This window comes from Lepidochelys olivacea (assembly GCF_965140295.1).
Source record: "Lepidochelys olivacea isolate rLepOli2 genome assembly, chromosome: 2".
Taxonomy (NCBI): Eukaryota; Metazoa; Chordata; order Testudines; family Cheloniidae; genus Lepidochelys; species Lepidochelys olivacea.
The window spans coordinates 154,782,626-154,796,369 of NC_140412.1; the positions used below are offsets into that span (position 1 = coordinate 154,782,626).

Below are 13,744 nucleotides of genomic sequence, written 5' to 3' on the forward strand. Positions count from 1 at the left end.
TTTCTTTTCTACCTCAGGTATAACTTTTTAACCCTGACTTGTTTGATCAGTTTTTGTAATCTTTAATAATGTAACTGTTATGTCTGTTTCGGCTCTCCTTGTGTGGTTATTCAAGAAATAACTTTTATGGTTAAGCTGATTGCTTCCCTCCCTCTCTCTCTCTGAACTTCTCTTTAGTGTTTCTGGCTTCCCTATTTACTCCGCAGCAATGCTCCTCTTACCTAAGCTAAAGATCCCTGTAGTGTCCAAAACTACGGTGGGGTTTGCTCATCAAGTGGGTTATTTCCAGAACAATTGTAATGTGAAAGTGGGGATAGTGCTGAACCTGGGACATATGAGGGTGGCAGCTTGGAAGTGCTGCTTGGCCCAGCTTATTGAGTCCAGGGACATACAAGGGGTCAGCTTGAGAGTGCTGATTGACCCAGTCCACTCAGACTTGCTGTGTTAGTGTGTCTGTGTGTGTGTTCATCTGATTCTGGGGCTGGAGGAACTCAGCCCTGGGGAACCTAGGTCCTGCAGGACAGCTCCATTGGGAGGGGACTCGCAGAAGGGAGAAGTAGAGCTCCATATAAAAACACAAGGGACACGAGCAGTACATTAACAGAATTACAGAACCCCCTCCCCTCAGAAGAATAACCCTAATAAATGAGCGTACCACAAAGTAATGGGCAAATCTGGTAACAGCTCCCCCATCCCTCCAGTTAAAGTACCACACATTACTGTGAGCAGGGTGTGTAGTAGCTTACTGTTCTCCCCTTCTGACACTCTGTACTTCAAAACAGCATCCTGGAACCCCCATATTCACCACTGTGATATAATTATATGTTTTGTACAAAATATGCCTTGTGAGCGATCATTTAAAAAGTCTTGATGTGTTGAACATTAATATCTTGTTGAATTGTAGGTTCTATCATTGTATGATAACTTAGGAAGTATTGCTATATGTTTGTTACTGAAATATGTGCTAGGTGGGAAATGCCCACAGCTAGCCTTTCAGTGGCAACAAAGGAGCAACTAATACTGACGAGACAGATTTACATCAGGACCTGCCAGACGTGTTGATGGCTCATCAAAAAGAATCCCACTCTCTCAGAGAGGGTATGTACACAATGGAGGCTACCTCCCCCCCATGTCACAGCAAAGATCTTTCTAGCACCTGGAGAGAAAGTATAAATGAGGGTCAAGGACATCACCTCTTAGCCTCTCTCCTCCCCCATCTCAATACCTAGAAGATTGTTTGGAAGACAAAGACTTTGAACTGGGGAGATTGGTCCCAGGCTGAGAAGGGAATTCAGCCTGTGCATTAAGAACTGTAAAGTGCCTGGAACATCCAGTGAGCTAAGAAAAGCTGTTTGATTCAAATCTTGCTTAGTCTGTTAAAGTTATACTGTGATTCTATTTTTTTTTCTTATGTAACCAACTTTGACCTCTGTACCTAACACTTATAATCACTTAAAATCTATCTTTATGTAGTTAATAAACTTATTTTAATGTTTTGTCCTAACCAGTGAGTTTGTCTAAAGCGGTTGGGGAATCTGCTCAGATTACAAAGGCTGGTGCATGTCCAATTTCCTGTCACGAAGTGGTGAACTAATTAATGAGCTTGCACTGTTCAAGAGAAGGTCTTGAGCAGTGTAAGACAGGACATCACTGGGGTGCAAGACTTGGAGGCTGGGGTCTCCCTGCATACAATTCATGAGTGGCTTAGAGAGCATTCATGCAATTCAGCTGGACATGTGCCTCTACATGTTGATGGCTGCTTGATCACAGCACCTGGAGGTATTTGCTGTTTGTCACTAGCAAAGCACTGTGAGAGACAGCCCAGGCTGCAGAGTTTAAAGGGACTCATTGGTCTTGCAGACTAGGTTGTACCCTAAGGGTATATCACACCCCCTTATGCTGTGGAAAATCTTCAGGAGGTGTGATGGATTTGGAGCAGTTCTGTAGTGATTTATGAATACTGTATGTTGATCTGGTTATTGGGATGTTTACTGTATGACAGTATGGATTTAGTTTAATCAGGAACTATCTGGGGAAAAAATGTAGGAAAGGAAAGTGTGGCTCAAGATAAGAAGTGAAGCTCTGTGCATGGATGTCCTTGCCTCCAGCAGAGCCCCAGGATTTATGGGGGCCAAACCCTCTCCCGCTAATGTGGGAGCAACCCTGCTGCCCTGAGGCAATCAGAAAGAACCTCTGCAAGTGCAATCTTGTGGAGTTTTACTCCTGGGGGAATTCTGCACCACTGAGTGTGTGCAGAATTCATGACCCCCACAGATTTCTCTGCTTCCCTGCAGAAAAATGACTTCTGACAGGGAAACAAAGGGAAGCTGCAAGAGCAGTCACGCACCACTCCCTAGCTGCACGGGTACAACCCGGAGCAGCCAGTGGAGAGGTAAATCACCGTAAGGCTGGAGACACCCCAGCCAGTGGCTCCCAACCTGAGATGGGCTCAGTTGCTAGTCCCAGCTGGGCTGGAGGCAGAAGACGGGACTTCCTCTACCCCTGAAAGGAGTGGCTGGGGCTGGATCAGACCCACCCCCAGAAACCTCCCCCAGCTGCAGGAAGCTCAGCATCCTCCCATGCTTCCTGCACCCATCGCTCCTCAGCTGCAGGGGAGGGCTCACTGTACGGGGAACTGCTCCCCCATCTGCCCAACCCCCATGCATCTGGACCTCCCATACCCAGGCACCCCACCAAGCCTCACCCCATACACCCAGAACCCCCCTAGCCCTCCATACCCAAACCCCACCTCTTTGAACCTCAACCCCTGCATCTGGATACCCCTGCCCCCAGACCTCCTGCCTCCAGACACTCACTCCTACACCCAGACCACCCCCCACTTAGCTCCCTGCACTCAAACACACACCCTGAGCCCCACCTCCCTGCATCCCCCTGAACCCCATCCTACTGACCCCCAATTAGCTGCACCCAGACCCCCACCCCACCAAGCCCCATTCCCCCAGCACCCAGACCCCCCTGCAGAGACTCCCACACCAGACCCCTCGCTGAGCCCCAACCACGTTCACCTGGAAGCCCCGGCAGAGTCCCATTGCCCCTGCACCTGGAACGGCCCCAATGAGCCTCTGCCTGCACCCAGATCCCCCCCACACCTAGACCCCCCACTGAGCTGCCTGCACCCAGATTGTCCCACACAGAATCCTCTCACCCCACACCTGGATCCCACCCCACCGAGCCCATCCACACTTATATCCTGCCAGGTTGAGCCTGCCTGCCCCACACCTGGTGCACCTGGCACAGAGAGGCAGGCCCAGGCCTTGTGTTGTGTCAGGGTTGAGTGCGTATCCCTGGCATAGGGAGGCTGCAGGATGATCTCTCACCTTCATGTAGCCAGGAGGGTTAGACTGATTAATCTCTCGTCTTCCTCTAAGAGGAGGCTACAGCAGAGACTGAGGCTAGGTCGGCACTACAGACCTATGTCGGTATAACTACATGTGAAAAATCCACACACCTGAGCGACATTGGTATACCAATCTTAACCCCCTGTGTAGACAGCGCTATGTCAACAGGAGAGCTGCTCCGATGCACCATTTTAAGTGTAGACCTGCCATTACTGGCAGCAAGGGAGGATGGAATGAGGCTATTATTGGCAAAACAGTAGGCCATGGAATCACAAGTATCACGAAGGCAGCCGAGAGTACTGAAAAAATCAATTTCTGGACAACACCTGCAAGACCCCCCTTGTGACAATCAGGGTCCAGACAGGGGAGAACAGGGGGCTTGAACCCCAAAGAATAAGCAGTTGAATCAACTGATTGTATACCATGTGTGCTATAAAAACATGCTGAGCAAGGTCTTTAATGAAAGTTTGTAATGTTCTAAACTTAGTGGTCATTATGAGATACGTAGACAGGCTATGGTTATGAATTTATGTATTTGTGTATATGGACAACTGTGCTCATAATCTGTGGTGCAGTTCCACCTCACCCCTCAGGGTGGAGGACAGACAGGCAGGGAGGGGCTGCCTCCACAACCAGTTGAGACTAGCTCCATGCACCTAGCACTATACCACCCACGAAAAGACAAATGATGGGCCATTCGAGTTACTGGAAAGATACTGAGACATCCCAGCTAGAATTTCCCCAACTAAGAGTCACCATGTCTGAAGGAAAAAAAAATTGTGAACCCTTTTAAAATGGAAGGGGTTTGAAACAAAAGGCATCCAGAAACTGAAGGACAGTGACTTGGTGGTTGCTGTCCATGAAACACTGGATCCTCCCTCTGCCTAAGGGGTATGCTAGGAAACGGTTCAAAAGCAATAGGTAGAAGAGGGAATGTATTAGAAAAGGGATTTTATCTAATATGGAAGTGAAACACCTGAGAATGCACATTTATGTTTATTTTCTGTGTAACTTGTATAAGTTTCCTCTCCCTTACTATTTCATCTTTGAATCTGTGGCTTTTCTATTACATAAACCTTTTGTTTATTTCTACCCCAAGCAGGTCTCTGGTGTGGAAACTGAGTGGAGCTTGTGTCTGGGAGGCTGGTTTCACACCTCCAGGGCCTGTGAACCAGAGGGGAAAAGTCCGAGTATCTTGTAGTTAATAGCATGGGGAGGACGGATTTGGAGAGACTCAGGACTGGACGGCCTGCTGGTGTCATCCTGCAGGGAGTAACTAGGCTGGTGGAAGCCAGGGTGAAACCTTGTGCTTGGGGGCACGATACTGGTGTCAGGGGTCTGGACCAAAGCTGCACAGGATAAAGAAACTAAGCAGGAGGTGGCAGAACCCCTTTCTGGTCTGGGTGATTCCCAAAATGTCACACCGCATCAGATCACAGTAAGGATCTTTTATACTCCAAGGAAGAGCGTCTTCTGATCCCTGGGGACAAGAAGGGTAGCTTGAAGATCCACACTGAAAGGTTTGGGTTTTATTTTGCTTTTAATTTTGAGATTGTCTCTTTCAAGTTACCCCTTCAAATGCACTGCTTCCAACAAAGATACAGATCCTAGTCCCTGTCTCAGGGGTGTCTTCACAACCTCTATTTAAAAATAAAAAATTGGAGCTAAGAAGAAGGATGCCATATTCCCCAGCTCACTCCAACTGCCTCCCTTCCCCACCCAGTGATTGTGTGTTAGCTTCCTAGACCGTAAATTCTCTGGGATGGGGATCATGCCCAGGGTAATCCAACTTGTGTTCCTAAAGTTAGACCCTTAAATCTGTATCTTATTTAAGCACCTAAATAACATTGGCCTGAATTTCAAAGGTGCTAAGCATCCAGAGGTTCGAATGAAGCTAATGGGATCTATGGGTGCTCAGCACTTTGAATATCAGGCCACTCTTACCCAATTTTTATAACATTATGCATCTTTATTTGAAAATTTTGGTCAGAGTCTCGTATACATCCTCATAGGCAGGCAGCATAATGGGGATCCATTATTCAGGTGAAAATTTCTTCTCGGTAAATTCATGTTTATATCTACATTTTGAACCATAAATACAAGGGACCACAACCCTTTCCAATGATGCTGTGCTGTTGGTAAGCAATTTTTCATGTATCTACCACGCAAATGTATTGAATGTTATGGTCTCCAGTTTCCTTTTGTCTTTCATCATTCACTGCAGTCACTGACACAAATGAATTGGGAACTATGGCGTGTGTATGTACGGTTCTAGTTAAGAAAGGTGGGTCTGGTACCCCAAAACACCCTCCACATCAGGGCATCAGCCAGGCTTCCAAGGAACATTTTCACAAATCTGTTCACCTGCTGGATTAATTAAACATTGTTCTATTTCCAACTGTAACTGCCATCAGTTCACAGAACAAACAAAAGATAACAATATACACCACCAGCACTGCTTTTTTGTTACAACTAGATACCTCCTGGTGATCTCTGGCACAGAAACAGCTGTCTCTTTGTACAAACTGACTGGGAAAAGTAGAACAGACCCAAAATCCATTTCCTAAGAACACAGGCATGAACCAAAGTGTGCTCATATGAATGCATGTGAAAAGTGACAAAAAGGGGTGAGCTCACTGCAAATCAAAATTCAATTTCTAATTCAACAAAATATTCATCGATAATTTTTACCACTGTTCATGCAGCTCTACTAAATAAGATTTAAGATACCTTTGATTTTGCAAGACGCTCTATATTTTCAGTGGGATCAGATCCCATAGATAAAAAGCAAGTCAAGGGCGTTCGACAGTCACTTTCAGTCCACATTGCTTCCATATCAAGAATAAATCCTTCTGCATATTTCACACCGAGAGATTCTGCAATGTAGTGCCGAGCCTGCAACAAACATTTCCAAATACATATTAAATAATCTTACTTGTATACCCTTACCCACATCAATGTGTGTCACACAAACCCAATGTCTACTACCATGGAAACTGAGGAACCATTCACAGATAGCCCTGGTGGACCAGATGGAGGAGCTAGATCTAAGTTTAATTTTCAGTTTAACTTAAACCCAAGTTACAAATATTATAGCTTTAAATAGAAAATTTCTTACCTGATGCTGTCCTTTCTGGGACTGACCTATTCCCAGTCCAAGACATGTGGGCAGCACCTCTCCTGTAAATACTGGAAGCAGCTCAGATTTTATCCATAAGGCTCTGGGCCTTACCCATACCCTTTCTGCCCTCATTTCACATGAGTACTTCCAAAGCTAACTTGAAAGAGTAAATTTTGACTGGGATATAAAACATAACTTTTTGGACAATAATGCCTCTTCAAGTGTACTAACTATATATATGAATCTTGAAGAGTCCCATTAAAGAAGCACCCGGGAGGACTTATCTTGGGCGTGAGTGGGCTGACAGGGAACTAAATTTTTCATTACAGATCATGACCTCTCCCCCAGTCCAAGATATGTGACTTAGTGAGCAGATTAGGCAGACTCTGAACCGTTCTAGAACTGGTTTATCCACAGCTGTTGTGACAAAGTTCCTCCTCTGCCTTGGTGGGTCCTGCGCTTATTGGTGGATTTGCTTGCCTCAGAGATTCACGGCAGCCCTCAGTTTGGCCACTTTTGCTAGTGGCTCAAACCTGCCGTCCACTCAGCTAATCTCATCACTGGCCAGCATAGGGGAAACTAGAACAACCCCCGCAGTCTCTGTGTCCCACCTAGTGGGTCAGGGACAGACCAGATCCCTTTCCAATTTAGACCTTCCCTTCTGGTGTTTCTCACAGACCAGGTGAACTCCTCCTGTGTCCGAACAGGAGTTGGGAGGATGGGGGGGAACCCGGGCCCACCATCTACACCGGGTTCCAGACCAGGGCCCTGTGGATAGCAGCTGTCTACAATATTCCCTGTATCAGCTGTGTGACAGCTACAACTCCCTGGGCTACTTCCCCATGGCCTTCTCCCAGCACCTTCTTTATCCTCACTGCAGGATCTTCCTCCCGAAGCCTGATCAAGCTTGACCTCTTCAGTCCTCCAGCAGCACACCTTCTCACTCTCTGCTCCTTGCGCACTCCCCTACTAACTGATGGGAGGTCCTTTTTAAACCAGGTGTCTAGATTAGCCTGCCTGCCATAATTGATTCTAGAAAGTTCTTAATTGGCTGTAGGTGTCTTGATTAGCATGCCTGTCTTAATTGGTTCTAGCAGGTTCCTGATTGCTCTGGGGCAGCCCCTGCTCTGGTCACTCAGGAAACAGAAAACTGTTTATCCAGTGGCCAGTATATTTGCCTTCTACCAAACTCCTGTACCCCACTGGTCTGGGTCTGTCACACTGTATAGACTTTGATGATGCAGCTTATCCAGCTGGCAATGGGAGATTTAGAAACTTTCAGACCCCAGAATATAGGGAGAAAGGAAGTGAATAGAGGTATTTTTTCTTAACTGTTTGGTTCCACTAAGGTATATTTTAACTGTTCCTTTCACATCTAGCATGTGCCGTGCTCTTCCTTTCAAAGGAAGAATGCTCTTCTATGATACCTGGAATAAAGAGTTTGTCTTTGTAATGAATGTTTCTGCAGTATGCAAAAGGGCCTTGTCTTCATGGAAGAGGCAATGATGGTCATCCCTTCTAAGGGTGGAAATTCTATAACTTCTTCTTGCTGACTTGATTACTGCCTGGACCCCTCATCTCTACTCTGCCATTGGCCAGGAAATGGAGAGAAACACTCCTGAGGGTTCCCATATCCTCCTCATGGAAGGAAGGAGATTTGGAAAGAATGAAAGACTCCTTGCCAAGTGGTTCAGTTGCACACTTGAGAATGCAAGAGGGAACTGTGGACCTTTTTTTCTGGTGGACTGGGCCAGGGGATTTACCCCACAAAGAATCCCTGATCAGTGAGGACAGAACCACCTGCTAGGTTTCAAATGCTAAAGAGGATGGATACACCATCCAGACTCAGAGTTTCTTCTCCTGGCAGAATGAGGGTCCATGGGTTGGGAGTAATTGTGGTATATAGAGAGTCCCTTCTCAGGCTCCTCCTACACCTAAGCTGCCTAATTCCATAAGAAGGGTTCCAGGTTGTAGATCAGTGGCAGAGATAGGTGTCTCCCTGCAGCCTGGACTTAGATGCCTATCTCTAAAAGAGGGACAGAGGGACAGACACTTCGCTTGTTGGCATCTCCCAATGGATAGCTTAGATTGCTCCCCATCTAGTATGCTGGCTTTTGTGGATTGCATTATTGGGCACTTATCTCTCCCCATTCCTTGTACGGGGAACCTAGGCTCCTAACTCAGGCTTTGTGGATCACAATGTTGTTCCTGTGATTTTCTAGGTGCCTAAAAGTTTAGCATTGCAATGCTGAGTGCCAAAATGTCTAACTCCTTTTGTGCATCTAGGCCTGGGGTATACAGATATTATGGTGGAGCAATCACTAGATCATAAGCACCGATTCTGTGCATGCTCCTTTGTGCTCACATCCATCAGTCACCCACCGACCAACTGTTCGGTGGGCTCCGCCGATCAGCTCCACCCCATCCTGCCCCGGCGCCTCCCGCCCACTGCCAATTAGCTGTTCAGCGGCTGCTGGGTGTATGGGGAGGAGTGGGGAAGGGGCACGGAGGAGCCTTGTGGGGGGTGGAGTGGGTGTGGGGCCTTGCAGGAAAACGTGGAGTGCTGGGTGTCCTCTAGATGGAGAAGGGGCGCTACTCCACAATTTACCTGTAAGAGTTGGAATAATGATAGATGAGATAGGAGAAGTGAGATGCTCCTCTTTAGTCTGGCTACAGGCATAGAATTTGGAGTGAGAGTGGAAGGGACGTGATTAGAGCTGTACAAATAACAGATTTATGAGTTTGCTGGCAATTAAAAAAAAAGGAAAATTGTTTTGTGTCGACCTGTTCCATATTTGCAATGTGCCTTTCAGAGATTCAAACTGAACTGTTCTCTTTCCACTGCTTAAGTGAAGAAATGAGACTGTGTCTTCTTATGTGAAGAACCACAAAAGCTGTACAAATTTCAGGACTATACTGTATAGCTGTGCCACTGTGTAATCCTTCCTGGCACATAAAGCAATATAATAGCTCTAACAAATTAATTAACATATTACATATTTTTTTAATTTGTTATAACCAGCTATGTAAAAAGTATCCATAAAATATTTCCAAACTTTCAGAACAGGCAATTGGATTTCTACCATATATTTTGTTGCAAAACCAAAGAAACTTATATCAATAATGCTCGCTTATGGCTTATACCGTACATTAAATCTCTCCTTCTCACCTGAGCAATGGTATGATCAGGACACCAGCTCCGGATAAGGAGCAGTTTACGGAATGTATCCAGTAAACTGTCATACCCATCAGGAAGAGGGGTCTCTTCAGGTGCTTCTTTATCAAACCAGGATTTCCAGGCCTTTTCATTCCTTGTAACTTGCCCCAGAAGCTGATTAAAAGGGTACAGATTAGATAACTGTACAAGATTGAGCCATGTCATGTCAAGGATCCACTTCTTTGGTTTTGGCTGTACAGAGTTCAGATCCAAACTTGCACCTCCTGCAAGATGAAAAGCATTGTGAAGAAAGCATACATTATTTAAGCCAAAAATTATGAGTCAGCAAAGTACTTAACTCTTAGTAGTAACCATCTTATGGAATTTGCAAACAGAAATTTGGACTCCCAAAACTGCATTGCAAAACTTTGTTAATTCAGAAGGATTGTTTATAACCCAAAGTCCACAAAATGGAAGGGAGAAAAGGTGGTCTTGTATTAACATGCAGGAGGAGTCAAGAGATCTGGGCTCTTAGGGCATGACTCTGAAGTGCACAATGCCTCCTGAGGGGTAGAAGTTAAAGGTTCTCAGCAGACCACAGGGAGGTTATCTTAATTTCTCCATTATTCATTTTCCTCATCTGAAAAGTGGGAATAATTGCCTACCAAATAGGGTGCTGCATGAAAGCCCCCAGAGCGGAAGGAGAGAGGATCCGAGGACAATCTCATCCTCCTTCCTCTAGGCCAGAAAACCTGGCCTAGAATGAGGACGCACATGATGCATCCTTGTCAAGGGCATCACAATGCTCATGCTCTTCTTGCATGCCAGAAGGCACAGTAGCTGTTTGCACCACCACCCCACCAAGGTCGATAGCTTAATGCCACCACCATGGAATCCTTAACTAATGGATCCTGAGATCCTTGGATGGAAGGCACAAAATACTGGTAGTATAAATATTGCAAAGTGCTGGTTTGACAACTCATGGATATATTTAAATAGGAACATATTACAAGAAACTACCTTTGATGAGTGTCTGAAACTCATTGTGAGAAATTTTCTTGGCCTGCAAGTCAATCTTCAGTGCCATGAGCAATGTGAAGAGGAACTTGTGATTTTCATACAGCCCTCGCACAGTGTACTTGTAAACTTCATAGGTGAGATGCTCAATTATGTTGGCTACTCGTTTGGCTGTGATCTGAGATTTCAATGATTTTTCCACCGATAGATCAAAAATGCCAAGGAATTGCCGTAAGGATGTTTGGTACATTACATTTACCAAGCTCATTTCCACAATTAGGAAATAAAGGATGCTGCCACGACAAGCAACTGGACGATATTCTTCACGTGCGGTGTTGATTTTCACCTCTGTCTCTGCTGCAACATTTAACTTTTCACTCACCTTAAAATACATTGAAAGACCATGTAGATTATGTTGGGTCACTTGCGATTTATACAGCAAAGATAGAAAGGAAGGTATTGATTAAGAAGATGATAGTATTTTTATTTAAATTTTACTTTTTATTCTAAGAGCTTCTGGGCAGGCACTGTGTCTTCATATGTGTTTGCACAACCACAGTGTACTTTGATACTGCTTGGGCCCACTAGGCATTATTGTATTAAAATGTGCCCCGCCAGAGTTGTATTTTCTGTAGAGAACGCAAGGTAGGCTTGCAGAGGGCTCCCTGTGCTGCTGTGAGGCTGCTGACACCTGATCCCTGCAGCTGTGAGTGGGAGGCTGTGACCCTAACTTGGCAGAGCAGAGACTCCCTAGGCAATCTAAGAGGCTGAGGAGGAGCCCCCAGCCACAGGGGAGGCCACCCCAACTGCTGAAGGATCCTGCCGTAGACTTTTGCTTCTCTTCCTCCCCGTTCCAGTCCCGGCTGGGGGGTCTCTGCTCTGCCCTGCCAGGACCACAGCCTTCCCAACTCACCCCCACCCAACACACCTTATGCTTCCAGAAATCGTGTGTCAGCAACCCTGGGGGCGGTGCAGGAAGTCCTCTGCAGCTCAGCTCTTATAGGAGCGAGTGAGCAGGTCCTGGGCTCCCTGCACTCTGCTACAGGGCTGGTGACACCCGATCCCTGGAGGCACAAGGTGCTGCGGCGGGAAGGAGAGAGGCTATACTTGTGCCAACTTTTATCAATTGATGTTTTTCCCAAGATTTCAGTGTATTTGTTGAAACTGGTGTTTACTGATCTTTAGCCATTAAAATTGATTCCTGCCAGGCCTAATTAGATTATTTATTTGTTATACAATCAGATATTAGGTAGTATTATAAACTGTGGAACAACAGCAAAGAGGCGAGTCTGTTCAGACAATATTTAAATAACAAAATATATCCCCAATTTATTCAAAAGTCACCTCTTCTGCAGTTATTTTAGTGATTCTTAGGACTTCTATCAGAGATTCATCGTCAACCAGAGACCCTTCTGTGCTGGTTAGACGGAAGAGAAGACTGTCTTCAAGATCCTGCATTTTCCTCTTGTTCGATGTCACTTCTTCCATCAGCTTCACTCTTTCTGCCTCCAGTTCCTACAGAAGAAAATATTAGAATCTTTAAAGTTTATTCAAAGGAGAGACGACTTATACCCATGCAGAAAATGCATGATTTCATGTATGGCAGAAAGAACGGGAATTTTTCTACTGTTTCTCTAAGACACAAAAATGTATGTAAAATGGGATGTATGCGCATACTGTATTAATTTGAGTAATGGAGCATATGGATTAATGAAATAGTAGGTTGAGTATCAGGAAAACTTCCTGACAGTAATGTTATGAAGCTGTAGTAAAAGACACATTGTTTTGGATAGTTAAAATTAGACTGGACAGAGGACTGGAAAATGTAATGCAGGGACTAATCTTGCATAGGCAGGGGAACTGGGTAGATGACCTTTTCCATTTCTAACTTCTATTATTCTTTGGTTTAGCAAAGTAACAATTTTCTCTCAGCTTATAAAGCAAGAGATGCTCTAGTGGCGAACATCTGTACAGTGTGACCTTTCTATAATATTTCTACAAGAAAGATGAACAACGGAGCAGATCTTCAGCCCATTCAATCTGATTTGTGCTGCTTCAGTGGCATAATACAGACCCAAAGACGGTGTAAGTGGCCACCTCTGGAGTCCCTTTGCATAAATGGAGTGTTGGGGTATGGCCATGAAGGGCCTCTAGGCCCAGCTGCTGGAAGACCCTCTTGACCCATCCTCTGCAGGGAGGATGCTTTGCCTCTCCTAAACTTTCAGTTTATTTAGCCTTAAAGATTAAACCTTTTATTGTAAAATTGGTATTTTTTAAACAAATTATTGGTTTATCTCTATCCATAACTCCTGACAATCTATTTTCATTCATTTCAATATGTCGTGTTACTGAGACAATGGAACTCTGTTCTGAATGCTGTACATTTTATTTGTGTTATATCAAGCATCACCCCCTTACGGTCCCATGCAGCAATTCTATTTATAGTGGTATATGATCATCATCCCCTTTTGCCAGAGAGAAGAGAGGGAAGAGATTTCCCCCTGCAGAGGTCTCCCTTTACCTGGGCCAGGCCAGACTGGGCCTCCCCATCCATCACTTCCTTCCTGTGCTCTTTTTAAAACACTTGCCTGTTAATGGACGATTTAGCTCATTAACTTCCTAACCCCACTCTTGCCTAGTAACCAGGCACCCCTTGACCAATTAGGCCTTCTCCAGGGGAACCTAATTGCTGCCAGTAGTGCCCAGAGTACTGGCTCAAACTCCATCTCTCAGCACTCTGTCACAGGCACTCTGTCATACTTCAGCAGAGTCTTTGAGCATGTATTTATCTTTAAATATACCTTTAAATTCAATTTAATACAGTTTTCATTCCATATTTAATACTTTAATGTATATCTTCAAAAAATGGTTAAACAATTTTTCCCCCTTTGCCCCTCAATGCTAGGCTTCTGCCTGCGAAGAATTTTTATGGATGCATTTATAATATCAGAAAATAGCAGTTTAGAACAGAAGTAGTGACAGCACCTTCACTATCATGGTGCAACAGGGTTCTTCTGTCATTATCATCACCCAAGTGGTTTCAGCAACACCTTTTTAAGATGAGAAGAACACACCCTCCACTGGTTATAC

The 13,744-nt window shown here is 45.1% G+C and overlaps 1 protein-coding gene across 1 annotated transcript in view; it reads right to left on the reverse strand.

The window, feature by feature from the left end:
* The window catches only part of LOC311517041 (dynein axonemal heavy chain 5-like), a 266,786-nt gene that overhangs the window by 52,999 nt on the left and 200,043 nt on the right, over positions 1-13,744 (reverse strand). The window contains exons 66-69 of the mRNA XM_084621560.1: positions 11,999-12,169; positions 10,658-11,036; positions 9,650-9,921; positions 6,090-6,254 (exon numbers count right to left, since the gene is read on the reverse strand). Of these exons, the coding sequence (XP_084477686.1) occupies positions 6,090-6,254; positions 9,650-9,921; positions 10,658-11,036; positions 11,999-12,169 (987 nt within the window). The remainder of the gene's footprint in view (positions 1-6,089; positions 6,255-9,649; positions 9,922-10,657; positions 11,037-11,998; positions 12,170-13,744) is intronic.